Source organism: Perissodus microlepis, chromosome 4 (genome assembly GCF_051167445.1).
Source record: "Perissodus microlepis isolate ML-2025 ecotype Zambia chromosome 4, ASM5116744v1, whole genome shotgun sequence".
In the NCBI taxonomy this organism is placed as follows: domain Eukaryota; kingdom Metazoa; phylum Chordata; class Actinopteri; order Cichliformes; family Cichlidae; genus Perissodus; species Perissodus microlepis.
Genome location: NC_140464.1, coordinates 30,507,518 through 30,534,139, shown reverse-complemented (window position 1 = coordinate 30,534,139; position 26,622 = coordinate 30,507,518). Strand labels below are relative to the sequence as shown.

Below are 26,622 nucleotides of genomic sequence, written 5' to 3'. Positions count from 1 at the left end.
TTTTTGCTAAAGCATATAGTTAGGGCTGGACCAGGTGACCCTGAATCCTCCCTTAGTTATGCTGCAATAGGCGCAGACTGCCGGGGGATTCCCATGATGCATTGAGTATTTCCTTTCCAGTCACCTTTCTCACTCAGCATGTGTTAATAGACCTCTCTGCATTGAAACACACTTGTTATTAATCTCTGGCTCTCTTCCACATTATGTCTTTCATCCTCGACTTTAGACTTGACTTGAAAAATTGTTTTAAGATTTGGACTTGAACCTGTTTACTTGAAAAGACTTGATATTTTACCAAAAATCTATAATTTAACACACATATTATATAAAAATTGTGCACCATTAATTAAATTCGTTCATTCATTCTTACCACTCTGTACGTATGTGTGCGTGAACTGTAGCACAGCCAATCAAATCAACAAGATTAAAAAAAACAAAACAAATAAAAAACTGCTCAGGTCAAAAATGCTGCCAAGAGTAACTTCTTTTGGGTGCATAAATGATGAAGCAGTCAACAGAAAAAGAAATGCAACATGCAAAAAACATGGAAGATGAGAATCACAGACGGAGATAGAACACTATCCAACTGAAGTTGAATTTGAAGTTGCATAAAGAATGGTAGGTGGTGCTTCTCTTTTGCTACGATGAGATAGCATCATCTTACTAGCAAATGTTGCTACGTTGATGATACTATTTGACTTTAATGTGTATGATATTTTTGTCATGCTATTTTAAACCCGGTCCTACAAGCGCATCCAAGAATAACATGTGGATTGTTATCTCAGTCCGTCGGTGGATGGTGAGCAAAAAAAATCGAAACTCAGGATACACACCACACACACTCTGTCACTCGGACATGGACAGATACAAACTCATATGTGCACAAACGGACTAGGTGAGGGGGAGAGGACATGCTAATCACACTACACTAAATATACTGCAATGGTTTGTTTTGTACTGTGGAAATCTCAGCACTTTTTGTCTGAACAGGAAGTTCTGCTTTTGTATTTTTCATTGAATGTTTATTCTGTGAATTGAGCTGTATTTTATAGAGGTGCAATTTCAGAATTACTTTGTGTATATTTTGTAAGTTCACTTATTTCATCATGTGTTGAAATAAACACAGATGTGTTTTTTTTAAAAACACATGGTCTGTTATTTACATTTAACATTTCACTGCAACATTCTTTTTTCTTTTTTTAAAGACTTGAAAGGACTTGAAATTTAAAGTTTCAGACTTGTGACTATACTTGGACTTTTACACCAGTGACTTGAGACTTGACTCGTGAGACATACTTGCAAAACAATGACTTGGTCCCACCTCTGCTTCTCTCACCCCAACCAGATGGCCCCGCCCCTCCCTGAGGCTGGTTCTGCTGGAGGTTTCTTCCTGTTAAAAGGGAGTTTTTCCTTCCCACTGTCGCCAAAGTGCTTGCTCATAGGGGGTCATATGATTGTTGGGTTTTTCTATGTATGTATTATTGTAGGGTCTACCTTACAATACAAAGCACCTCGAGGCGACTGTTGTTGTGATTTGGCGCTGTAGAAATAAAACTGAACTGAATCAAATTAGTGTAGTGTTATAAGTCTCGATTGTAGCCCTGTGACATTTGGTAGATATTACCCAATATGTGTGGCTGTTTAAAACGGTTTCTTACTGCCTTTGTTTGTATTGACAGAATATAGGCATGATATACAAACAGCATATAAGGAATGATGAATGAAGAGTATGTCATGGTCCTGGATCATGTGACCCAGTATTCTGAGTTTCTTGATGTTTTTGTTATTCTTTTCAGTCCAGTTTCATTTCAGTTTATCAGTTACATTCTGTCAAGCCTAGAATCTAAACATCATGATAAGGTCAATTATTTTATCGTTAAACCAGTGCTTAAAATTCTGCTGCTTTTGCTTGTATTGGCAGAATGTAGGAAATGATACTACTATATGGGGTTTCTAAATATCACATTATAATTTGCATCCAAATATCAAGTTACACTGGACCTCAGACCCCGCTTTTATATTTCAGGTCTGCCTTTCTTTCAAGTTGCCCCCAAATGTGTTATGAATATGCTTACATCTCTGCCTGTTAACAGGATTCTTTGCCAATGCTATAATCCTCAAAAATCCTTGGTGGTCCCTTTTGTTGCACATACGTGGTTTGCAACAGGTGTGTCAAATACAAACATTCTTGTGTTGTTGCCACCGAAGTTATGTACTCTGTCTCACAAGTTGATAAGGCAACAGCTGGCTGCTTCTTTGTTCTCCATGATACTAAGGTATCATTCATTCAGACTTACTGAACCATGTAGTACTCCTCCTATCAGTCACCTCTGCAGCCAAGTCTGAGTCACCGTGAGCTTGTATTCCCAGATCCTTGTTACTTTTCCTGTACCACAATGTTTTGTCTCCTGATTGTTTTTACGGTAATGTTCCAAAGTTGCTTCTTTGAATTGCTGCCATAGCTTACTTAAAACGAAATTCAAATCTGATCGCATGCAAGAGGTCAAGTACATAAGGCTGCTACTGCCTCTCTGTACATCTTGGCATTCTTCATTTTCAGCATCATCATTGTAGTTCAACTGTTCATAAGTAGTTGATCCTGGTTTACAGTCTCTCCTGCATTTTACTTACATATCTCTCTTGTGACATTTTCACACAATCTTCTGTTTGCTCAAAATCAACACTGAGAAAATGCTTGAGTTTACCCATATCTTTCATTTTGAACCTTGCAGTTAGCATTCCCTTCACAGCTTTTAAAACACTTTCATCACTGGCTACAATAATAATATCATCACCTCATAGGATGAGGATCACTTTGTCTTTTCTTGTTTTCCTTGAGTAAACACAGGAACTCTGGACTCTGCAGGAAACAGTTTTCTATTAAACAGTCATGTCATGTCCTGTTCCAGCAAACTTGTTCACTGCTTACTTTCTTCAGAGAAATCAATTCAGTAAGGCTGATAATTCTTGGTTTACCTTTTCCAGCATAATAGTCTCTTAATATTTTCATTGTCTTGCGGCCATCGGCAGCAGCTTCTCTCATCAAAAGTGATTAACTCTGTATAGGCCTGGGCATTCTTATCTTTATCGTCCTCGTCTTCACCATTACTATTCCATGTTGTGTCTTTCAACCTTGTAGTCTAAGACAGCGGTTCCCAACCCCCGGGCCACGGACCGGTCCGTGTAAGGTTGAATAAACAGACCGTCCATTGGATGCTGTTTAGTGTGCCCACCCCCAAGGCCCTATATATAAGTGTTGTGAGAGTGTAAGTAAAGTGGATGTGTAGGTTGTGGAATAAAATTGAGGCACAGGTGGCCAGGAGCGGACAGAGGAGGAATGTGTCACCTCAGTGACACACCTGTACCTCAAGGCCCTGCATGTGTGGTGGTATGATGGAGCGGAAAGAGGGAGGCAGTTGGGAATGGGGAGGGAAGGATTGAGGGGGAAGGAGGGGGGCAAAGTACCTCCTCCCTTGAGCCAGCTCCCCTGCTGACCCCGGTAGGCAGCCCCGCTCCCTGGAATCCACCAAGGGCAGGGGACCCGGCCCCATCTGCAGCAGCACCGCCAAGCCCCACTGAGCCCGAGGTTGCCCACCCAACCCCACTGCAGAGGAAAATTACACCCGCCCCAACATTCCATCAACTCCCAGACTCCATGAGATAATAGACAGCCAGGTTGAGTTCATCCTCCACCTCTGCTAGATCCCTCTTCCACTTGCAGAGTGAACTCCTGGAGAGCAGAGAGCCCTGCAAAGGATGGTAACAAAGTTACCTAAACTTAGCATTTTGTGACTTACTTTTGGAAGCAGGGAAATCATAGTGTGTGTGAGCTGGCCCTGCCCCTTTGCGAGTATGGTGGTCCAAATGTGCCATAATTGTGTCTGATGAGGTATCTCTATGCCTTTGCAATATGGGTATGATAAATGTGTATTATGCTTAGGCTATCAAGATGCCATGCTGACCAGGGAAGCTCAGTCCTGCATGGACTGTTTCATATTACCAGCATGTAGTAGAGAGGCCCATGCTCGCTTTTTTGCCTCTAAACATGTCAGCCAACCACTTCCCGACATGCAGGGGTGGCTTCCAGGTTTGATGCCACGCAGCTTTTGCACCCTCAGCTGCAGGTGCCGCTGCTGCTTTATTTTAAGGACCTGGTGTGCAGGCAGTTTGCCGCCCATGCTGCTTTGCACAGGTGGTCCCTTGCCTGCATTAGGTTTTCCAACATGCACAGCCAGGAGCAGATTGCCTGAGGGCCACTTCTCCTAGCAGGGACAGATTATAGACTCCCTGCTGGCTAGGCTGCACAGGATCATGTCTAATAGCCAATTCGGCATCCATTTTGTCCCTCTACCTGCGTCACCATCGGGTCACAAATCTAGCTTGGCCACCCACTTTCAGAAGGCTAGACCACCACCCCTCCCCTGTCTTGGATGCTTGTGCAAGGTGAGGAAGGTGGTTGTCTCTTAAGCAATGGCGGAGTGTCTGGGCCCTCGGGCAGGGACGCTCCCCCATCTGTTGTGTGGCCATCCTCCAGCTGCCACTCCCTTGCCCTCGCCCTAGGCAGGAGTCAGTGAAGCTTGATTGTCAGGAGGAGGATGTCCATCCTTTCCTTCAAAGCTGTGACCTGTCCTAAGGACAACCTCTGGCTAGCTCCCCAGGAACAGAGTCAGGCCACGATTAACTCTTGGTGTTAGGCAGGGCTCTGGGGACCCTGTGGCTCCTCCTCAGTGCTGCAACAGCATGTCGTCCACCTTCTAAGGGCTACAGCCTGAGTGTAGCAGCCAGCTCCTTTTTCGGGAGTGGGTGCTGGGTGCCCCTCAGCAGCAGCCTTCGTCTCCGTGGTCACCTTGGCATCTTGCAGGCCAACCATAGCAGGCTGCTCTGTTGTGGTACTTGCTTCTGCAGGACTCCCTCAGGCCAGTCTTGCATCTGGCAGACTGACCGCCTTATAACCGGGCCCAGATCAATGAACTGCAACAATTGTTTCCCCTCCTGTTCCTGTTAACTCACGGGCTTGTACAGCTTGCCATTTCTTTGTCTGTGTACATTTTCTTCTTCTAGCATGTCACATTCACACTACGTACCAAAGTAATTAAGTAATTAAAAAAAACAATTAAATGACATAAAAGTTCCTGTTTTTTGACAGTTTTTCTTTAAGTCAGGAAAAAATGTGAATGATCAAAACTCTTTTTGTTATAAGCTTTTTTTTAATAAACTCAAAACTCTGTTTTATAACACAGTCGGTGCAATGAGCATCCAGAACCTTTCTGGAGTTTACACATTTATTTCTTACAACGTAATCCCAAAGAATCGTGCTGACAGATTTGTTTATCACGAACAAAAACAGACTTGTGTTTTTCTTATAAGAAAATATCTCCAGGATTAAATGTGTAATTAAAGTTTGTTTACACCGGCAGAAAGAGGAGTTTCACTGGTAATACATGAGTTTGACATTCATATCCTGTCACCAAGGCTGTTAAACATTCACATTTTTCATCTGACGGCTCTTCCTCTCAGTCACTGCTGTAGATTAGTAAAAAGATGGACCAATAAGAAATGCCTCATGTTTCTCAGAGAGTCTCACAACCATGCTTAATAAACATTTTGTAGCAAAATGAAGTAAAAGTATGTGCTCATTTGTGCTTATTTATCCATGTAGATATACGAGCACTGACAACAGATGAAGTTGTGATCCACAAGCAGCAGAATCAGAACAAATGCAATGGTTTAATTAGACTTGCTCCACATAATGTGCATACATGCCTTTGCAAAATCAAAACAAATGACTCAAGATGCTACTCAAAACACAGTGCATATATTTTATTATCCATTTGCAGTGAGATATAATATCTACCACATTCTTAAAATGAAGGCAGAAAGGCTCTGATACTAGAGAAGCACGGAGAAGAAATGTTTAATTCCCACAGTGACTTCATTTTTTTCTCCCCTGTCATCTGTCCTGTGGTTTTCCTTTTTGGAATTTCCCAGATTTACTTCCAGCGACCGCCAACCTTTCCTTTGCCGTGGCCTTTTTTGCTGGAGGACAAAGAACAGAGGAGAATAAAAAAGAAGAAAAAACAAGAGTAAAATCTGACTATTTGTATAAAAGCGACTACTCACAATTTTTGGGCATGTTGGATTCTGTTCAGTAGCACAATGATCTGCAGGAGGCACACAGAAACACAATTAACATATTCTGTTGAATAGACTTTAGAGTAAAATGCTGAAACGTGTATACAAATGTTTTTTTACACATTGAGCTTTTTTTTAATTTTTACTTTCTAGTTGTATTTATTTATCAAAAACACATCTTTGAATTGACTACTACTGTTGAGATAGTCTACCTCAAGATGTACAGCAGGTTATCTGCCACGGTTGATGTTCAATCCCTTGCTACTCCAGTCTGCATGTCAAGGTATCCTTGGGTAAGATACTGAACCCTGAGTTGCTCTTGATGGGTTTGTTGGAGTGTGAATGTGAGCTAGAGAGCACTTAGCAGTGGAAACAAAGGGCTCATAATAATGTTTGTTTGGATGAGAGATGTTGTATACAGCACTTTATTTGTGGTCTTCTTTTGCGGCTGAACTTTGGTCGGAGCTTGATGAAACTTGCAGTTTTGAAATCTGTGAGATGTTGGCTTTTAGAAAATTAGTTGTTTGCCTGGTTAGACGTGGTCAGAGTGAACACGGGGTTCACTTGTTTGTGTGTTATGTCAATTTCGTGAAATTATTTAACTGCTCTTTTAATAGTTTGTTGTTTTCACTGTATTTGGTGGTCATAGAAATGGTTTATATCAGAATCAGAATACTTTATTGATCCCTAGTGGAAATTATTTATATGACCTTATAGCTAAGATTCTGAGGTTTCGGTGGATATCCCACTTGCCTGTGTTTACATAACCGACCTCATGTCACAGCTGCTGAAACAGAAAGCCTTCCATTTTCGAATGTTCACTAACATACGCACAGTGGAAAGAACAAAACTGGCAGGGTAAAGTGACATTTAAAGTGATGAAGTCCGTTTGCAGTATTACCTCATATTTCTGGTGTTTCATGCACTCCATGAAATCAAACTTCTCAGATTCCAGCTGGTAGATCCAGTTCCACATTTCTTGGGCCCGTTGCCTAGAACGCAGAGTTGGTAAAGTTAGAAATGATCTTCCTTTACTTAAAGTCAGCGGTCTCCAACCTTCTTTGCGACCGGTTTAATGTCAGACAATATTTTCACGGACCGGCCTTTAAGGTGTGACGGATAAATACAACAAAATAAAATGATACGACTGAGACAAAAACGGTGGTATTTTGTAAATATAATAATAAACGCGAATTCACTGTGTGATTGTGTAACTTTATTAGCAGCGTCCTCCTGAAATGCCCCTTAATGCTCTCTGGTCGCCATGGTAACGTGTAAATATTTATTTCAAAATAAGACGCACAACTACAACACACGGAAGCCCCAGGGAAACTGAGTTAATAACCCTGAGAACCATCAATTTCACGACTCACGGACTGGCACCGGTCCATGGCCCGGGGGTTGGGGACCGCTGCTTTAAGTCATTTAAGTGAAAAATAGTTAGAATTACTTTTTGTAGCAGGCTACACATTTGTAGTCAGTGACTGTGGATTTGTCTAATTAATCTAGCTAATTTGGTACTTAGCTACCCGGTTTTATCAGCTGTGACCTGCTGCCTCATTAAGCTACAGACTTATAGACAAGACAATCATTTATTTCTGCTGAAATGGTTCAACAAACCACTCATTCATTGGATCTTTGAGCTTTATAAATACATTAAATCATTGTGCTGAAATCATGACATTATTGCTGCATCATCACTATCTTGAGTTTCTGGAAAATGCTTTAAGAAAAGGTGGGCTGCTTTATAGAGAAGTTATAGTAGTTATTTTATTATAATCACTACTTAGCTGTCTACAGTCCCAACTGGAGGAGACTCACTTCAGCCCGTCCTCTCTCAGAGTGTCGGTGGCTAGTGGCTGCCGTCTATCAGCCAGAGTTCTCTTCTTGATCTCTCTGCCTGTCAGGCGCTTCCCTTTCCTCGACTCTGCCTGGGACAGAACACATATGTTTCACAGTTATTCTATATGTAAACACTTTCTCCATATCTCATCATCACCATCACACCCCAGACTGACAACAGCCATTTGTCTACCTTGGCCAGGAAGCCTCCAAAGTTCGCCCCCATTCCAGACAGCACTTTCTTCTTTTTTGCATCATCATCAGCTTTTCTCTTGGCCTCCTCTTCTTCTTTTCTGTGACGCTCTTCCTGTCAGATGAACGAAAATTGAGCCAGAAACACGTTTGGAAACAGTTTGGCTGACCTGAGAGACACGCTGGGGTAAAATGTCCAGAGAACTGAACTGACATTTGGTATTCTTAACTCAAAACATACAGTACTGTGCCAAAGTCTAGAGCACGGGTCTCAAACCCCAGTCCTCGAGGGCCGCTGTCCTGAATCTTTTCCATGTGTCCCTGCTGCAACACACCTGAATACAATTAGTAGTTTATTAGATTCTGTAGACCTTAGCTGTGTCCCAAAACGTCGGCTGCATCCTCCGGAGGCCGCATTTGAAGGCCGATTACGTCACAGCCAGGCGACGAAGGCTGTCCCAATTCGTCGACTCCTTCAAATGCGTCCTTCATTTCCCCGAATTTGAAGGATGGGTCGGGTGTGTCCTTCGTGGCCCACCATATCCCAGAATTCATAGCGCGGCCCAGCCAAATTTCAGCTGCCAACAATGGCGGCCGCTAATAAGTTTTAAAATTACTCTTATTAATCTTTCTGGGCCACAAAATAAACTTTTAACATATTTTCTGTGTAAATTACAAATATCTGCTCGGTTTATCAAGACATCGCATATTTGCAAAAGTGCGCCGACATTTTCGGAGACGTCCGTTACCCACCAGCTCGATAGCAGGCCGGGGGGTTCAATGGTCACTCCAGCCGGCGAGAGCAGCGGACTCCCGGCTTCATCGTTTTCAGACCCCCGCGGTCTTTCGCTACTCAGGTTAAACATGACATATAAGTCACTCGGATAACTTAAACATGTAATTGTTTTCCTTTTTTCTGTGTTTTATTTGTTTCGGGGTAAATCGGTTTGGCTGAGATCAAAGTTATTAGATTATTAGATTAAATACAACTTTATTAATCCATCGGGTGGGTTCCTCCGGGATTTTCACACAGCTGAATAAACGTCAAGCAGAAAACTGATTAAACAGAAGTGTGAGATGGTTGAGGATTTACTCCAGTGTCCTGTTATATTTTAGATAGCAAGGAGCAGACGGCTGAGTTTATTAAACTCCACCGACACAGCGGTGACGCAAATCTGAAGGCTAGACCGTCCCATTTCACAGCCTCGCACTTCCGGCCTTCTCGGTCTTCGAAGGACCCAGCCCACATAGACCGCGAAGGCCGGGTCCTCCGAAGGATGCAGTCGGCGTTTTGGGACACAGCTCTTGACTGCATGCTGAAGTGGCATTTCAGCCACTGGATTCATGTTACAGCAGCTCGTGAGTGAATGAACATGGTGCAATAAAAGTACTTTTAGAAGTACATTTTTCCAAACACTTACATATACTTGAGTGGGGTTAGGGGTTGCCACCTCACCATGCAGCCAAGTTCTATAGATTCTTGCTAATGACCTACTAATTGTATTCAGGTGTGTTGCAGCAGGGACACATGGAAAAGATTCAGGACAGCGGCCCTTGAGGACTGAAGTTTGAGACCTCTGGTCTAGAGTAACCCCTCATTTCTTTATATTCTGCTTCCAAGGAGCCAAGTGGTCTTCAACAACAGTTCCCTATGTCTTTAGACATCAGTTTGGTATCATTTATTTTCAGTCAAGTTCTTGTACCTGACCATTTTTGGAGGTCAGGGTTTTGCCACTACACACTGATATATAGCACGTCCAATCATAAAAAAGACAGTGAGTTAGGTTGTCTCTACACATAACCTACAGTCAGCATATTTTTTTAAATTGTATCTTTAGTATTTGTAGCTTTCTATCAGCCTGTTGCAAAAACACATTTGTTCTCATTTCTTTAGTTGAATCTCTAAAAATTACTAAAGACAACAAATCTCGACGGACATAAAAATGTATTTTTGCACAATATTCTGTGGAATAGTCGCCACTTTAACCTTTCATGGCATGCATTTTTAATTTTTCTTTGCTATTTGGGCTGATTGGGACCTGATGAATGTAAAAACAAAGAATTACCAGATTTTTATTTTTACCTAATTTTTGTTTCTGAGAAAAATGAGAGCCACATATGAGGACATTCGTTTTAAATTTTGATAGAACAGTGGCAGCATAATGTCCTCGTAAGTAGATATCAGGCCCTACAGTAAAAATAGGTATTTTGGTCTCGACAACCCAAAATGTGATGTCCACATATGTGGACGCCAGGTCCTAGGAGGTTAAGAAAAGGATGGGCAATGGGGGAGAAGAAGATGAAGAAGCTGGTGGAATAAAAATCAGTGGCAATGGGTGTTATGGAGTGATGGATTCACGGGAAACTTTTGATTCAAACTGTTGTTGATAAGTATAAAGGAGGTCAGGAGAAAGGGACTACAGTGAGGGTCTACAGCCCATCTGTTAAACCCACTGGAGTCTCTGTCATGCTTTGGGGCTCCATTCCAGCCAGTGGTGTTGGGGATCTTGTCAGAAATGATGGAATTATGATTGCAGAAAAGTACAGTCAGATTTTGATCCACCATGTTAAAACTGTTGGAAAGCATCTGACTTACAAGCTAACTGAGGATCACCGTGACAGAGAACGGGTGAAAAATGCAGACAAACATCCGAAGACGAGCTTTGAATATCCTTCAAGAAGCCTGGAGAACTGTTCCTTAAAACTACTTAAAGAAATGACAAGAAAACCTAAGAGAGTTCAAATCGTATTGACCAAATATTACCTTTCAAGCTCATTAGAACTGTACAAACTTTGCTTTTGTCTTATAATATGTTTCAATAAATTGGCACTCCTCTTTTTTTTACAGAAATACAAAGAAATTCACAAGGGCTTGAGACTTTTGCACAATAATAAGTTAAAATTATGAAGCACCGTATATTAAAGGTAATTTCACAATTTGGCTAACTCTATTAGCTTTGTCTACTTGACCTTTAAAGAAAAGCTGGAAATGCCTTCACTCTAAATATTTACAGTTATGTCAGAGTGTTACCGCAATTCTGTTCTGTCTGTCCTTCTCCTTTTCTGCTCTAACCCTCTGGATCTCAGCTCTCTCTGCACGACGATGCTCCTACAGGACAGCAAAACATGTAATATTAAGAACAACACAGAAGAAGCATTTATCCTACACATGATTCATTTGTTGGATTTAACTGCTTTGAGAGGTGTTGGTAGCAAAGTAAACTTACAATTCGTTCCTTAAGAGCAATGAGTTCTTCCTCGTCCTTCTTCCTCTGCTCAAAGTGTACATCGATCAGAGTGTGTAGCTCCAGTAAGTCTTTCTCCATACGTTTTCTGTGGATGTCCTGGGGGAAGAAGAATGTTTCTGCAACTTAGAAAAAGATTTAGGGTCAAGTACAACCACTTGACCCATAATGCATTCTTTTTGACTTTCAAAGGGACTATCAAGGGGAGATCCACGCAAGATAAAACATGCAAAGACCACATGCTGAGGTCTGAACCAACCAGCTGGTTTGAACCAAGAATCTACTTGCTGTGAGGAAAGAGTGTTACCAGCTGCACTACAGTGCTGTACTGGCCAGAAACTGTTTTTCAAATAGTTTACCCAAACTTGAAATTCTTGGGACAGTTACAGTTTTCAGAAAATGTAGCATATCTGTTGATAGATCTTAGATAGACTACAGGCTGCAGGAATAATTAAATGTAACGGGAAGATGAATGTTTCTGGCATAATAACAATAAATAACATTGCATAATTTGACGCATGTGCACAAAAAGATGTGATCCTACTACCAGTCCCTGAGGAACACCGTATTCATAGAATAGAAAGATATAATATTACACAATGAGTTTCGATTCAGATGTGGAAGAACAATCTAAGCCACAGCGCTTAAAAGAAAATGTCCTTAAAATGCTGCAAGAGTATGTACACGGTGTTAAAGTCAATTTGCACACCTAAAACAGCAGCAAGTCTCAGATATTAACAAACTTATTCTTGCCCTAGCTGGCATGTGTTTGGCAAAGGGTCTGGATCTGGTTACAGGCTAGGAATATGCAAGGACAGCGAGGGTAAAGGAAACAGAAATAATTCCAAATTGAAACTTGACTAAGATTAAGATGACTGTAAAAAAAAAAATTAAAAAAGGAATATAAAGATTGTGGTGGGCGTGGCTGCGGCACGGCTGCAGTAGAAGCTGACGCACCGGAGCTGCATCGGCTCATCACGCCGCCCTGCATAAATGGTACTGGATCCTGAGGGTGTGTTGTGGGTGATGTGTGCGGCTGGCAGAGGGAGAGCTGCAGCCAAGTTTGTGAAATAATGATTAAGTGTGCTGAAAATTATGAAAACGTGGTGAGGTCTGCCGTGGATTTATTACAAAGATGTTTTGGTTTAATATCATGTTTGTGACTTACATCAAAATCCACCCTCTCTCCTTCAGGAATCTTTGGGGGAGCAAGTTGTGGCACCATGGGTCTGAAGGTAAAAAATACGACAGATTCAAAGTGAGACTGCAGTTCTTTAAATGAATAGAGAACACCTGTTTTCTGCTACAAAACACAAAAGAAAAACAGATAGAGTGAACATACTTGGGCTTGGGGCGCTCTTCTTCTGAATAAAAGAGAGACAAAGATAAAACAAATGGCTATATGAGTAAAAAGTGTTTACAATGACTGGTTGTCATTAGTCAAATACAAAATGTTGCATTCAATACACAGCAAGCATGGGAGTGAGAAAGAAATGCAACACAGGTTTTTTAAATGTTATAACAAAATGTGAAATAATACTATTAAAAAACCTGGGCTTGGGTACACTAAACCGCTACATGAATTTGACCACATAGTTTGTATTAGGCTGTCTTGGAAGATTTTACCAGAAAATGAGGCATATGGAAAGTAATAACTTAGGAAACTACATAACATAGCTTTCAAAGGCTACAGTTAAAACTGTTGAGTCCAGTGAGAACCACAAAAGTTAACCTGCTCTCAATGTGTTAGATAATTAATGACGTAAATACAGTGCCAACAGAAAGTGATGAGTGTGACCACTTCAGGGAACTGCACGCCTACTAGATCTCACCTTCCTCCTGGGCATCTTGATCTGAAGGACCATCCACATAAAGACACAGTGAAGCATGGAAGGATGGTAACACGAAAATATGGAATGAAAAGTTGGTTAATTGTGGGTGAAGTGTGAACATGAGGAAAGCAAGAAAGAGGAGGCAGCAACCAAAAAAGGTGGTAGGAAGGAAAAACAGTGGGAACAAAAATTGAAAGGAGAACAAAATATGGATGAGTAAGAAATGAAGTTGTAAAGATCCAGAAGAAGGAAGTGTAAAAGAAAAGAAAGTAAAAAATAGATAAATAAATAAAAATAGAAGGGAAAAAATGTGATAAATGAATGGGAAAAGAGGTGTGAAATGACCAGAAGAAGCTCCAGGTTATATCTGGTGCTGCAGGATTTAGCTATTTTTGGAATATATACCAATTACCTTTCTAGCTAATACCTGGATTAGAGTATTTAAAGTTGTACTGTAAATACAAATCTATGCCCAAGACTGGAAACGTGGAAACACTGTTTCTGTAAGTTGACACTAATAAACTCATTTTAGTGGTGCTGGTAGCTAGCTAGTTTTTTTTCCAGCTCTCGGGCTAAGCTAAGCTAGCTGGCAGCTAGCTGTAGCTTTTACTAAAAGATGGAGTTCTATCAACCATCTCATCTAATCTTAGCATCCAAGTAATAAGCACATTTTCCAAAATGCTTAGCTATTGCTTTAAAACTATCATTTCCCATCATGCAACTAGAGCCAGTTCTACACTGGCACATGGTGGCTGTGGGAAATGTAGCCTTTTGGAATATTCTGTGAGCATTCATTATTGCAAAATGCAGATGTTTTTGCATGCATTTTAGTTTGACTCATAAACGTTCTCTGAGGTCGAACTGATTTCATGTTGGAAACGCAGGAAACACATCTATACACTTTGCACTCTGTGTAATAATGAACGCCAGAATATTTCGAATGGTTCCAGATGAAGAAATGAAAACACAGTACAAGTTTTAAAAGGAAAAAATTTTCCAAAACAGAAGCTTCATATAATATTATGATGTTTTACTGAGCTTTTAAAACTGAAGTAATGTGCTTCTTTCATGTTATAAGTATCCAGCTGGTATTCAAATGAATTCTATCCATTTGTATCAAGCAAACCCAGCTTCTAAGGACAGCTTCTGTAGCTTTAGTTGCTAATTACACAGTGGTTACACTTAGCTGCTAACTTGTCTAACTGCTATGTGGCACTGGACAGTAAAAAGCTTCTTACAGTAAAGTTGTGGTCCGTAAAACCCCAACAATGAACTGAAAGTCACTAAATTTCGGAGCACAGGGCAATTGCAGAGTTTGTAAAATTCCCAGTTCATTTGTTTTTATGAGCTAAGCTTGTCACATTATACATAACTTGATACAATAAAGCAACATTCATTACTGCAGCTTTAAACGGCACACTCTACAAACAAATATTATATTTAACTTCTGTTTTGAGTGTTTGCTCCTTCAAAACACAGATTGCAACAACAAGCATATATGCATATATGTGTGTGTATGTGTGTATACAGATAGATAGATATGTGTGTGTGTATATACAAGTGGTGTCTAAACTAGCCTGTAGGGCTAACTCTGAATCATTTAAAGTTTTCAGTCTGCTGATAAGTGAGTGACTAATGAAATGAAATGTGGCAAACTTGAGACTCAAGCTGGTGTGAATCACCCTACCTTGATATTCTTGTTGCTCTGATGGTCCATAAGAACAACAGCAGAATATTAGCCAACAATGTTGGGAAACAAGGGAAAGAAGGACACAGGGAAAACTGATAGGTCAGTTCATCCGCAACTCGCACATTTATGAATAAGAGTGCTTGGCCAACTCTTTGAGAGCATCTCTGGAGATTGAGAAAAGTTCTCATCTATTCACAATGGAAACAGTTTTTCCAACACCTTACCTCCTCCATCTTCCTCCGCCTGCTCCTCCTCCTCCTCCTGCTGCTCAGGCTCCTGCTCCTCCTCAACCTCTGGGAGAAGGAAAACAAAGATAAAGACCAAGTCAGATGTGTGTACAATAGTACAGTCACTATTAGGGATGGGTACCGGTATCCGGTGCCATGATGGCACCGGTTCTGACATAAACGGTAGTAACCAGACCGAAAAGCAGCGCACATTTCGGTGCTTTATTTCGGTGCTTTTTTTTCCTGAGCTGTGATACACTTTAGATTCTAGCCAATCATTTTACGTTTCCGAGGATAGTAGGCGGGTCCAGGTACGTACGTTCTTTTAGAGCAGAGCAACAGATTAAAAATGCCCAAGGCGAAGCGGTCAAAGTCTGGCTGTACTTCACAGCAAAAGATGCAAACTCAGCAGCCTGCAACAAGTGCTTTAAGCTGATACTGTGCAAAGTAGCTAACGCCTCGAATCTGATGAAACACCTGGCGATGCATAGCGTTTTTTTTAAAAGCCGAGAAATGCACCGTATTTGATGGCAGCAGCAGCCGTTCTTCTCTGTGTGAGTAGCTTAATGTTGTTCGTGTGTAATTTACGTTGAGTAGGCTAACCACGTTATTACATTAATGTATGTAAGGTGAACTAGCAAACATCATCATAGCTACATGCGGCTGTCTTCTTGTTTGATGGCAGATACTCCCTTCACCCTGGCCAAAAAGGCTAAAATGACCAAAGAAAAAGTGGAAAACAGTTAAACATGAGAGGTTTTTGGACAAAGTTTGTGTTTTTTCCATTGTTTAAGCACTGCTTCCAGCCAAGAGTGATACCATATATGCCCTATAGCTGCAGAAAAGGCTAACATTGTTATCTTCTTACAAAAAAACAGCTGAACATGGGAGGTTTTTGGACCAATTTTGTGTTCTCCATTCTTTGAGCACCGTTTAAGCACCGGCACCGTTTCAAAAGTACCGGTTTGGCACCGGTATCGGATAAAACCTAAACGATACCCATCCCTAGTCACTATATTACTATATGTGTCTGATTTAATGTGTCTTGTCCACATTAAAGACCCATGCTGATTATATAGTGTATTTAAAAGGTGGACATGTCTTGTGAACAAACCAACACAGGGTTGGCCTGCTGTAAAGCGAACCCTGGTTGGTTGACTTTTTTGGCACCAACAGAAACAATAATGGACAAAGTGGTCAAGTTACAAATGACACCATAAGCTAATCAGGAAAGTTTTTACTGAGGTCTTTACATTTAACTTACTCGACTTCAAAGAGTATATTTTTAAGGCATAATGGTTTTACTGTACTATGCGTGTGACTGATATGGACCGATCTGACTGAACTTACCCACAGTCTGATCCCTGGAGAGGTGAGAAAAAGGATGAGAGAAAACCAATATTTATCAGTAGGCCTGTCAGCTCATGGATTTACACTAGTGTGAAAGCTGAGAGGTGACATCAAATGAAAAACTCTTGTAAGTTCTCTTTCACTCACTCGTATTCTTCTTCTGCGTCTGACATGCCTGCAACAAAATGAAAATGCAGGATGATGACGCCAAGATGTTAAACATAAATGCAAAAGACTTTTTCCAACTGATTGCATAACTAACTAATTCATTTTTATAAAACAAAAGAGTGCAGTGATTAATGTTTTTATTATTGAAAAGAAAATATTATTATCTCATCTTAAAATTAAGGAATAAATACAAAAGCAAATTGAAAGTCAGGGGAAATGGTAAAATGAACCGGCACTTATGTCTCATTTTCAACTCTAATGGAGCACCCAGAGCTCTTTTTACTACAAGCCCCACACACTCTGGTGAAAGCACCTCGCTGCCAGGTGGGTTTCCATAAGAGCCCAAAAAGACGTTGCTATGCAGACTAGAGGAGCCGGGGATCAACTGACTCACTCTACTTTCTGAGCCACAGTCAAAAAGGATTAGTTGGATCCCTGAAAGAAGAATCCCATAAAAATCAAATCCAATAAAGTGAGAACTGCAATGATCCCGTTGTTTGAACAGTTATATAATTTTGCCCCATTTAAAGCAGAGCCTACAAGGACAAAGGAACCCTTTATTCCTTCAGTACATGGAGACTGATGGTATACAACGGGCTGCCCAGAATTAAAACAAGCAAACACACAGGGACGTCCAAAAACTATACAATTTATCTTGGACGATGAAAATGGATAGAAAAATTTAACTTTAAAAGGGAAAAAACAAGTTTTTAAATGGCTACCAGGGGTGAAACGTAACATTTCAAAACAATGTGACAGATGAAGAAAACAAATATGAATATATATCTATATCTATATATAGATATATATCTATACATATATATATATATATATGTATAGATTTGTCGTCCTCACTAAATCACAGGTGGCTAACGTTTCTGTGCTCCTGCGATTAATCACTCTGGAGACAGAAAAATACACAATCCCCATCGTGACGCTTTTAGTCATACACTGTCCATCTGAGCTGCCATTGTTCTGACATAAAACCCTGCACAGAGACAAACATTCACAGTGGGTGTGCGCTGACACCGTCTTGGCAGGGGGACACGTTGGAGATGGATGGAGTGTCAACAGGTGAGAATGTGACAGGGGTCAAACACATAAAGAGCAGGAGAGACAGGGTTTCTCTCACTTTCTAGTGTCTCCCTTCTCTCCCTTGATGTTTGTCCTCAGTGCACTCTCTCAGTGGTACTTCTGACAGGTTAGCAGGTGTGGTTTGGAAAGGTGGTGATGGATGTGGCTCAATTCCAAGCTTCAAATGTTCAGAGGAGCATTTTGCAAGCAGCCAGATAACTATCAAGCTCTTTCATCAGTTCATCTCAGGCGCTCCGGTCCCTGTCGCATTATTGTGTGCCCTAATACAGTACTGTGCAAAAGTCATGAGCCAGCCTCATAACCTCCACGTAGGAGGTTATGTTTTTGGTTGTGTTAATGCGCATCATTGTGTCTGTAAACATGATAGCTCAAAAAATTGAGCTAAGTGAAGGAATTCTGATTAAACTTTGTAAGCAGTGTGTCACGTTAGCAATCCATTAAAATGTGAAAACTGACCCAAAAAAGCAATATAATTTAATAACTACAATGTGGTAATGGTGCCTCAGCACATTTGCACATTACAGTATAAACACAGTGTGAGAGAGTGTTTGATTGATTTCCTGTTTAGATTTAAGTTTTAACAGACTGGGCTTCTGGCATGAAACTTCAACGAGTGAAAAAAGTTCCATGTAGGAAGTTAACAATTAAAAAAATAAATAAATCACAAGACCCGTTTATCACCATTTCCATCGTGGCCTGGTCCTTTTCCTTTCATCTTGAATCATTTATGAATTTGTGCAGTTGAATTGAAAGAGGCAGAATTGTTATTCTAGGCTGTGGCCTCTCTTCCCTCTGTGATGCAGTGCCAACATTAGACCCACAGCTTTGGCATGCCCATCGGCTCCTTAATGCTACATCTTAAAATTTGAAATCTTCCATGTGTTGTTACTCACCCCCTCACTCTGTGTGCATGTGTATATACAGATGGAGGAAGGCCTGTACATAAATCAGCCACAGCATTCGGAGTTGCAGCATGGCCTTAATTTTCTCTCTATACACACTAGCCACAGGTTAGCTTAGCTTAGCGCATGATATATAACTTCCAGAAACGTACTGATCCAAAACACTATCATGGATAGACATAATTATTCATCTTAAAGGACTCATCATTAAATCAAAATATTATAAAGATTCAGTCTCACTTAAAGACACTTAAAGATCATATGCCAAAAGTACACCTCCAAATCATTTGGTATGTATACAATATAAAGCAAATTCCACACACTCACGTGGAAAGGAGGTTTAACCTTTCTGGGATTTTGATTACTCTTTATAGCAGAAAGGCCTTGTTTAGCACCCGAGTCCACGCCATTTATTAAATGCTGGATGAAGGGGCCTTTCATGTATTGTCCCTCCTGTCCACCCTCTTAGCTATGTTCGACCTGCTCTCATTTAAGTTTTTAGCTGTTTGTTGGTTGTCAAACTTCTGTGAGGTTTAACCTGAGATTCTGGCGTTTTGGACAAAATAAATTTATATTTAAAAATCGATTCAGGATTTTAATGAATCGATATCATATTATCCAAGCTAGAATCGATTTTCCGATTAAAATCGATTCTAGCTTGGATAATATTGGATAATCAAAACCCACCCCTAGTTATAAAGCTGGATTGCATTTCATTTAAATTCATTTTTAATGAATTTGAACTTTTATTTTAATGCTTTTATAATACTGGTTAATTAACACCTTTTAAATAGAGCTGCAGAGCAACTGTTTGCTCAAAACACTTCTTATCAGGAATGTAAAATCCTAGAGCTTCATTAATATCATTCATTTTATGAAGTGACATTTCCTGCAGCTGTACCACCTGATTTTTACAGCTATTTCTCATTCAAACAGACTTTGTCATGGATCCAAATGAAATATATGAATAATATTTTCCGAGAACAGCCTGTTTTGAAAGTCAGGGAACAACGAAAACAGGAACTGAGCATGAGATATTGTTGGTGTGCAGACAGAAAAACGTATTAACCTCCATGTAAACTCGTATCAAAGCCATGTGTCTGAAAGTACTACGATGGGAAACCCATTGTATAACCTTAATTACACAAGCTCTCCTCTCCCATTGTGCGAGTGTGTTGTGCTTTCTTGCAAGAATAACAAAAGTGTTTTCAGTGCATTGACTGAGGTGGATCTGGAATGAACACCAACTTAACTGGTTTACTGGTTTCATTGTGACTGTAGGCCCACATCTGGGTGGGCCCAGCTGTGAGCCCTAGTGGACCCAGAGTTTGTGCTGCCCTCACTCTGCATTCACATAGAAAGGTAGTGCCACTTTATTATGAATTTTTTTGGCCATTTTTTACAGCAGTGAAGCCTATGAATAAAGTTATGACGCATGGTAATGAGAGAAATGACAGTTGGATTCCTTAAATATTTATATTTCAACACTTCTTGCCGGTATAGCTGGAAAGTGCCTATTTGGAACTGAATGGAGGGAGGATAAGTAAACCAGGGGATCTGGAGAAGGGTCAAGTTTCAGTGGGCAACTAGCACAGGCTTTAGTGGGTTAATTTTAGTCAAGGACAACAGGTGTGTGCGTGTCATGCACAGCGCACAGCACAATATATCATTCGTTTATTTTGAGTATGAGCTATTGTGTTGTCATACTCAAAAGAGTTTGGAAAACAGTTTGTAAAAGGAAACAAAAATGATTCCAGAACAGCTTTTTTAAAAGCTTTTTTTTTACAGGCTTGTATCCATCGTTGTCAGCACATCTCTGCTTCAGTGGTTTTTAGCTTCTGGTATGTGTCCAACTTAGTGTAATGTACAGTAGTGTAACTTTATTTCTTAATGAGACGCCTTTTTAGTCTCGTTGACCATTCAAAGTACTTTAGACTACAAGCCCTATTTTCAGTCATACAGTACTCCATGCCCTTTATCCACCTCACACACGTCCAATTGAAATGGCATGCATATCTTCCAAATGTGGGAAAGATTCCAAAATACTTGGAAGAAACCTATACAAGCACAGGGAGAACATGCAAGTTCCCACTGTGTTGTTTGTTTTGTTGAAATAAAGGCTCTACTGAACACGGGAACAATCCAGGCCTGAAAAACACTGGATAGTGATTAACCGGATGATGAAAGAAACAGGCATGATGTAACTGCTGGAAATGTACCACAAGCACATTTGTGCACACTTGTTAGTACATCATCTGAGTGCTAAATGAACCAGTCTGATATCAGACTATCAGCAACTGTGTCTGCTGCTGACAGTGACCGCAAAGCCACAGCGCTGATGGTGGTATGCTACACACGCACACACATACTCATAAGAGTTAATTTGCTGTCAGACAGCAAACTCTGAAGAAGCTATACAACAACTGTGTTGTGTTGATGACTTTTGACCTCTCCTTGAACACTTAATTGTGCTGCCTTAACAATTGTCCTGTGTAGTAACAAATCTAAAATTTATTTGGATTTTTCTCTCATATTGACACATTTAAGTTTGCCGTGTTTTCCATTCATTTTATCTGGCCTGAATTGCTGATTTTAATATTCGTATTTTACAGATTTCTCCTTTGTGGTGCGTTCAGGGATGCTTACATTCCTTGAACATACTGACGTGGGAAAGAATGACCAGTGATGATGAATGAGTCTCATCCATCACAGTGACAGTAGCTGGTCGGCAAAAATTGCACTGTGTTGTTAAATTTAGTTTTACTTATATTATCCCACAGAGGAAAAAAACCTCCAGAAAAATCAAATTAGAAAAAAAAGATTATAAGATTTGCACTCTATGATGTTTAATTGTCTAACTGTTTAATTATGCTAACTCGTGAGAATAAAACCCCAGAAAGATCTCATTAAAAACCTGAAAGACATACCTGTGTGATGATGGGGTATCAGCAGACGACAAAGGCAAACAGAGGGACAGGGACAGACAGAATGGCTTTTGTACAGAGACAAGGGCAGTTTTATAGAGAGCGGCGGCGTGGCACAATGAGTGCATGTGTGCTATCTGAATGACTATGCGTGTATGCATGCTGTGAGAATTACTGAGTGTCTGACTATACAATACAAGAATAACTGCAAGTCTGTGTGCAAAAGCATGCACATGTGTATGTGTGGCTGGAGCCAGGGGCCACAGGCGGATTAAATGGAGGCAGAAAGATGAGATGGATTAGATGGAACAGAGGGATGACCTCACTAGACAAATGGAGGGATGCCACAGGGCAGGTGGAGAGGGGTGATAAAACAGAGAGAGGGTGGGTTTGATGGATGGGGTGGATAAGGAGTGTTTTTCTTTTACTAAGTCAAACTGTTTGAACACTGGGAGGTGAACAATGAGGAGTGGAGAAGATAAAAGAGAAAGAAAGATTACAAAGAAGAAGCTGCTACTATAGAAGCTCACATCACGCTCGCATTTAAATCCGGCTCCCCGTCTCTCTCAGTACGGGGCCTGTACCACTACACGCTGTCTTTGGAGGAGGGCAGGACTGGGACAAAAAATCAGCCCAGATATTTTGACCATTGATCGGCCCACCGTGGTATAATAGGAAAAGCCATAAAGCCTTTATAATAAACTTAAACCTACACCATCCTCCCTATTCTGGTATTCTAAACAGTACTTAGCAAAAATATAAAACAACCTGATTTATAATTACATATATCTCACTAATAGGGTTGTCAACTCCCAGCAAAAAGAGAAAAGAAAAAAATAGGGAACCACTCCCCCACCCTCTGCCTCAAGATGCTTAATTGACAAAACTGATTTTAATTTAATGCACGTATAAAACAAATGCACAGAAATCTATTATTTTTCTCCAGTAATTAAGTAGATTCAACATCTTTCTTCAACAGAATTGCAAACTGCACTGATGGTACCTTCCCAAAGGAAAGAATACTATAACATACTAGGATATATACTAGACTTAATATTTACTGAATACAATAATGGATTTCTATACATTTTACATCAGATGAAAACTTTGGTTGTAAGATTCAGATAATTATTTATTAAAAGCGAGACATTTTAAATGAGAATAAGAAAGAAAAGTATTTCTATATTTAATTGTAGGGTGACCACATTTTGATTTCCAAAAAAAGAGGACACTTGGCCCAGTCATGAAGAATTTTAATAATACTGTTTGTTTAAAGAACATTTTAACATATTTAAAAGATACCTTATCTGTGCGGTTAATGAATGGTGAAATAAAAAATGTCATATAAGCTTTTACAAGTCAACAAGTGCAAAAAACCCCCCCAAAACTTAAAAACCTCTGGAATTAAATAATGTTACAGAAATAATGCTTCATCTGTATAAGAAAAATTACCAGTGAGGTATTGTGCAATGGTTTCTGCTGTCTCATTTGGCGTTTCTAACCTCAATTAATTTTGTTTGCACACTACCATTCTTCCAGTCAAAGTATGATCGGGAATATTTTCTCTGCTCCATGATTACTTTTTTTGATGCCCAACGGGTTAACTTTACCAAATGGACCATCCCAGCCTTGCCGTATTTGTCTATTTGATTCACCTTTTATTGTTTATTTTATTTTATTTTCACTTGTTAAATACGGGACAGACTTGACTGGGGAAAAGGGGAGAAAGAAAGAGGGAAAGAAAAACAGCGGGGAAGAGGAACGGTGATAAAGGGCACAAAACAAAAACCAACAAAACTAACAGACAAAAAATACAAATATCAATCACCTGGATCACCTGTTGAGAAAGAAAAAAGAGAAAACAAGCAAAAAAAAAAGAAAAAAATGAGAGCAATATAATAAACAACATCATCGCGATGATCTATGGGAATATAACAGTAAATACTAAATATTAAACATTATTGTGCAGCACGTAAGATCAACAGCGCACAGTGTGCTTTGAGGTAGGAGCCAAAAAGGGTGTAGTTTGTGTGTGTGAGCACCCGTGTGTACACCTGTGAGCATGGACGCGCTTGTTTTTAAAAGGTTCCTTCATGTAATGATCTGCTAGAGGGTGTGGGGGGGCCACAGCCCCGTCCTCCAGGGCATGAAGCAGGTATGGAGGAGATCAAGGCTCCAGACATCCAGAGGCCCTCAGAACACAAGAGACCAAGGTTCCATGATTACTTAAGTCTGAGAAATGCCACAGTACTGGATTTCATTAAGAGCTTCAAGAGTGATTTCCACTGAGTGTAGCACTATCACGCCATTGACAACAGCTTCAGTCTTGGTGGGGCACTGCTGAACTTTTTAGCTGTGTTAAAGTCTGGAAATGCTTTTGATTTTATTATTATTATTGTTAGCAACACACTATCCATGGATCAGTAGCTATTGGGATGCTTCATAGTATGAAATGCCAGTGCACCTTCTGCTGCAGATACAACAGCATCCTCGTTTTTCCCAGGTGTTTTCGCCTCGCACAACCTTTTTATGTTTTTCTGTGTCCATGTAAGCAACAAGCTCTCCGGTACCTTTGTTAGACACACAAACGTCTGTGCCAGCTCTGCATACAGTGGCACTACGCTTTCCATTTATTCCGAGCGGGATGGTACGAGGGAAATTTCTTTTGCAGTTTGTCTGAAAAGATGCTCTTGCGCTTTGACATCTTTTCAGCGCGCCGCTGCGCGCTCTGTCCCTTCTGTGAGCGCGGAACAACACTTAACACAGCAGTTCGGGGATGGCGTTGCACATATGGGTCCTCTGTAGGCCTATAGGAAAACCCCGGACATTTTTATCAGTCTCGAAAATCCCCCCGGACAGAACGTGAAAAGTGGACATGTCCGGAGAAAAGAGGACGGTTGGTCACCCTAGATATTAGCAAACACTGAAATACATTTTTTGCATGCAGCAATGAATTTTGTTTACTCAAATTTAGCTTTTCTTCGCTCAAAATAAAATTCTCCTTAAAATGCAAGACTTGCACCTGCAATTTTTTTTAACGTGCGCTCACCAAGCCACAGAGATATTATTGCTATATTGTATATATAAATAATCAAAATGTATTACAAATTTATGCACTTGATGCATTATTTAATCAACAACTAATTAATGAATTTACTCATAAAATAGCACAGAAATCATGCTTGATTCTATTTGCTATAGTGAATTACACAGTAAATTTGTTTCTGTGATGATGGTACATCCCACGTGGCACAGGAACAGCTCGTGCGTTGACAGTAAACGCTCATCTCTTGAGTGCACAGGTCAGCTGCAGCTCTCATCTGGATAATCCTGCACTGCAGTCCCTGGAACACTTCGCTGTGCCAGGAGAGTGCAGTGTCCATTCATTTCTATCAGAAGTTTTCCATAATATCAAAAACATACTGATTCTCCTTCAGCCTCATCTCTTTGCTTGAAGCATGAGCATGAGTCTCAGTCTGAATCTGAGTCTCAGTCCTCTGAGACAAACAAAAGTGTGTTGTTTGTTTCAGAGGACTGTATATATATATAAACAAACAAAAGCAATCAAGCAACTTACTAGAATATGAAAAAGTACAAGTGCACCAACAACTTTTAATGTACACCAAGTGAGTACACTACACAGCCCTGATAGAAGAGGTTTCTGTTAGTCCTCCTCTTACTAAATCTGCCCCATAGCATCTAAACCTATAATTCCAGAATATTTTCTTGCTATCCGGTGCAACTCCTTTGCTCCCCTTTCCCTCCTCCTTAAGCTTCCAGCTGAAAATTTGAAAAGGACAGTAAAAATTAATTTCAACAAACTTTTCTTTTTGATTTTACAGAACCTTAAACACACTTTGATCAGTTCAGCTTATAATGAAATGGAAAATCCAGCTACAGCTAACATTTATATGATCTCCACCACTTTTTTATGATGTTGACTGTTCGTCGAATGGTTCGCCACGATGAAGTATGGCATGACAGTCTCTCCTATTCTTTCTTAAAGGATGGTTCCAGTGTTTCCTGTGCAATAAAGGAAGCACTCAAGAGTCTTTCCTTTGTTTTTGGAAAATTAGAACAGCTCTTATTGTGGTGGCCACGCGGATACTTCCAGGTCACTTCTCTTGGCTATTGGAATACACCCTAAGACTAACACCAGGACACAGGGAATAAAGGGGAGGCTTAAAAAAGAGAAAACTCCAGGACTTAAATGTAACCTATGAGGAAACTCAAAAGACAACCTAATGACAAAAGCACAGGGTGCCAGTGGTGAACGTGTCAATTCTGGTATTCTATGGCAAATGCCAATCATGCTCCATGGTAGTGAGCACAGGACCCACTAGAGGACCTCAGGCTACCCTCATGAAGTCTGTTCCTGATTGGTTAGAGATTCACACCAGTGGCCAACTGAAGGTCATTTTGTAGCTCTGGCATGGCTCATCTTGTTCTGTCTTGCATAGAGGAGCAGGTAACAGTCCTGCTGATGGGTTATGGATCTTCTACGTCCCTGTCCAGATCTCGTAGGGTAACTGCCTGTTTCCTAGAATCTCCTCCATGCTCTTAAGAGCATGCTGGGAAACAGTAAACCTTCTGGCAATGCCATCCTCGAGGGGCTGGACTATCTGCGAAACCTCTATAGAGGCCAATTACTGCTTCACGCTAAAGTCTTCTAGGACAATTACACAGTCTAATAAAATGTAGTCAATCAGATTCAAAAGCTAAAGGTCATCAGTTCTGTGCACATAAATTGATGATCTTTATCAGACCTTTAGCGCTAAAGCTAAAACAAGCAATAATGGTGATTGTTGTACTACCTGGGACAGTTCGGCGAGTATTAGGAAAGTTTATGGAACAGTCTGGTGATCTGCTGTGAACACACAACTGATATTCAAAGGTTATTTTGAGATTCTTGGATAAGAGTTCATTCTTTGAAGACTTGGATCACATGGGTAGTGTAGGACACCAGATATCCAGCCCCATCCCGGAGTAAACTGGAAATAATAACTAAATCAAAACTGTTTTT

The 26,622-nt window shown here is 40.4% G+C and overlaps 1 protein-coding gene across 4 annotated transcripts; it reads right to left on the bottom strand.

Annotated features, from left to right (window-relative positions):
* Positions 1-5,805: 5,805 nt before the first annotated feature.
* Positions 5,806-21,699, bottom strand: tnnt1 (troponin T type 1 (skeletal, slow)). Of its 4 annotated transcripts, none has more exons than XM_084926996.1 (15): positions 21,603-21,699; positions 16,658-16,685; positions 16,511-16,524; positions 15,158-15,226; positions 14,931-14,948; positions 13,244-13,264; positions 12,754-12,772; positions 12,580-12,640; positions 11,394-11,510; positions 11,198-11,275; positions 8,168-8,281; positions 7,954-8,063; positions 7,034-7,124; positions 6,121-6,161; positions 5,806-6,036 (listed from the first exon to the last, which is right to left on the bottom strand). In XM_084926996.1, exons 2-15 carry the CDS (start codon positions 16,681-16,683, stop codon positions 5,991-5,993), a joined length of 825 nt encoding a protein of 274 aa, XP_084783122.1. In that variant the 5' UTR covers positions 16,684-16,685; positions 21,603-21,699; the 3' UTR covers positions 5,806-5,990. The 4 variants fall into 4 exon arrangements, with proteins under 4 accessions (XP_084783122.1, XP_084783125.1, XP_084783123.1 ...); XM_084926999.1 differs by having other exon boundaries at positions 12,754-12,775; positions 21,603-21,694; XM_084926997.1 differs by lacking the exon at positions 13,244-13,264 and having other exon boundaries at positions 12,754-12,775; positions 21,603-21,698.
* Positions 21,700-26,622: the final 4,923 nt, after the last annotated feature.

What these genes read in the sequence shown, in the direction of transcription:
- tnnt1 (XM_084926999.1), bottom strand. Translation starts at nt 16,683, where the DNA reads ATGTCAGACGCAGAAGAAGAATACGA. An exon ending in TTGGAGGCTTCCTGGCCAAG is followed by an intron (nt 8,064 to 8,167) that starts GTAGACAAATGG and finishes GTTCTGTCCCAG; the next exon opens with GCAGAGTCGAGGAAAGGGAA. An exon ending in CTGAGAGAGGACGGGCTGAA is followed by an intron (nt 7,125 to 7,953) that starts GTGAGTCTCCTC and finishes TCTGCGTTCTAG; the next exon opens with GCAACGGGCCCAAGAAATGT.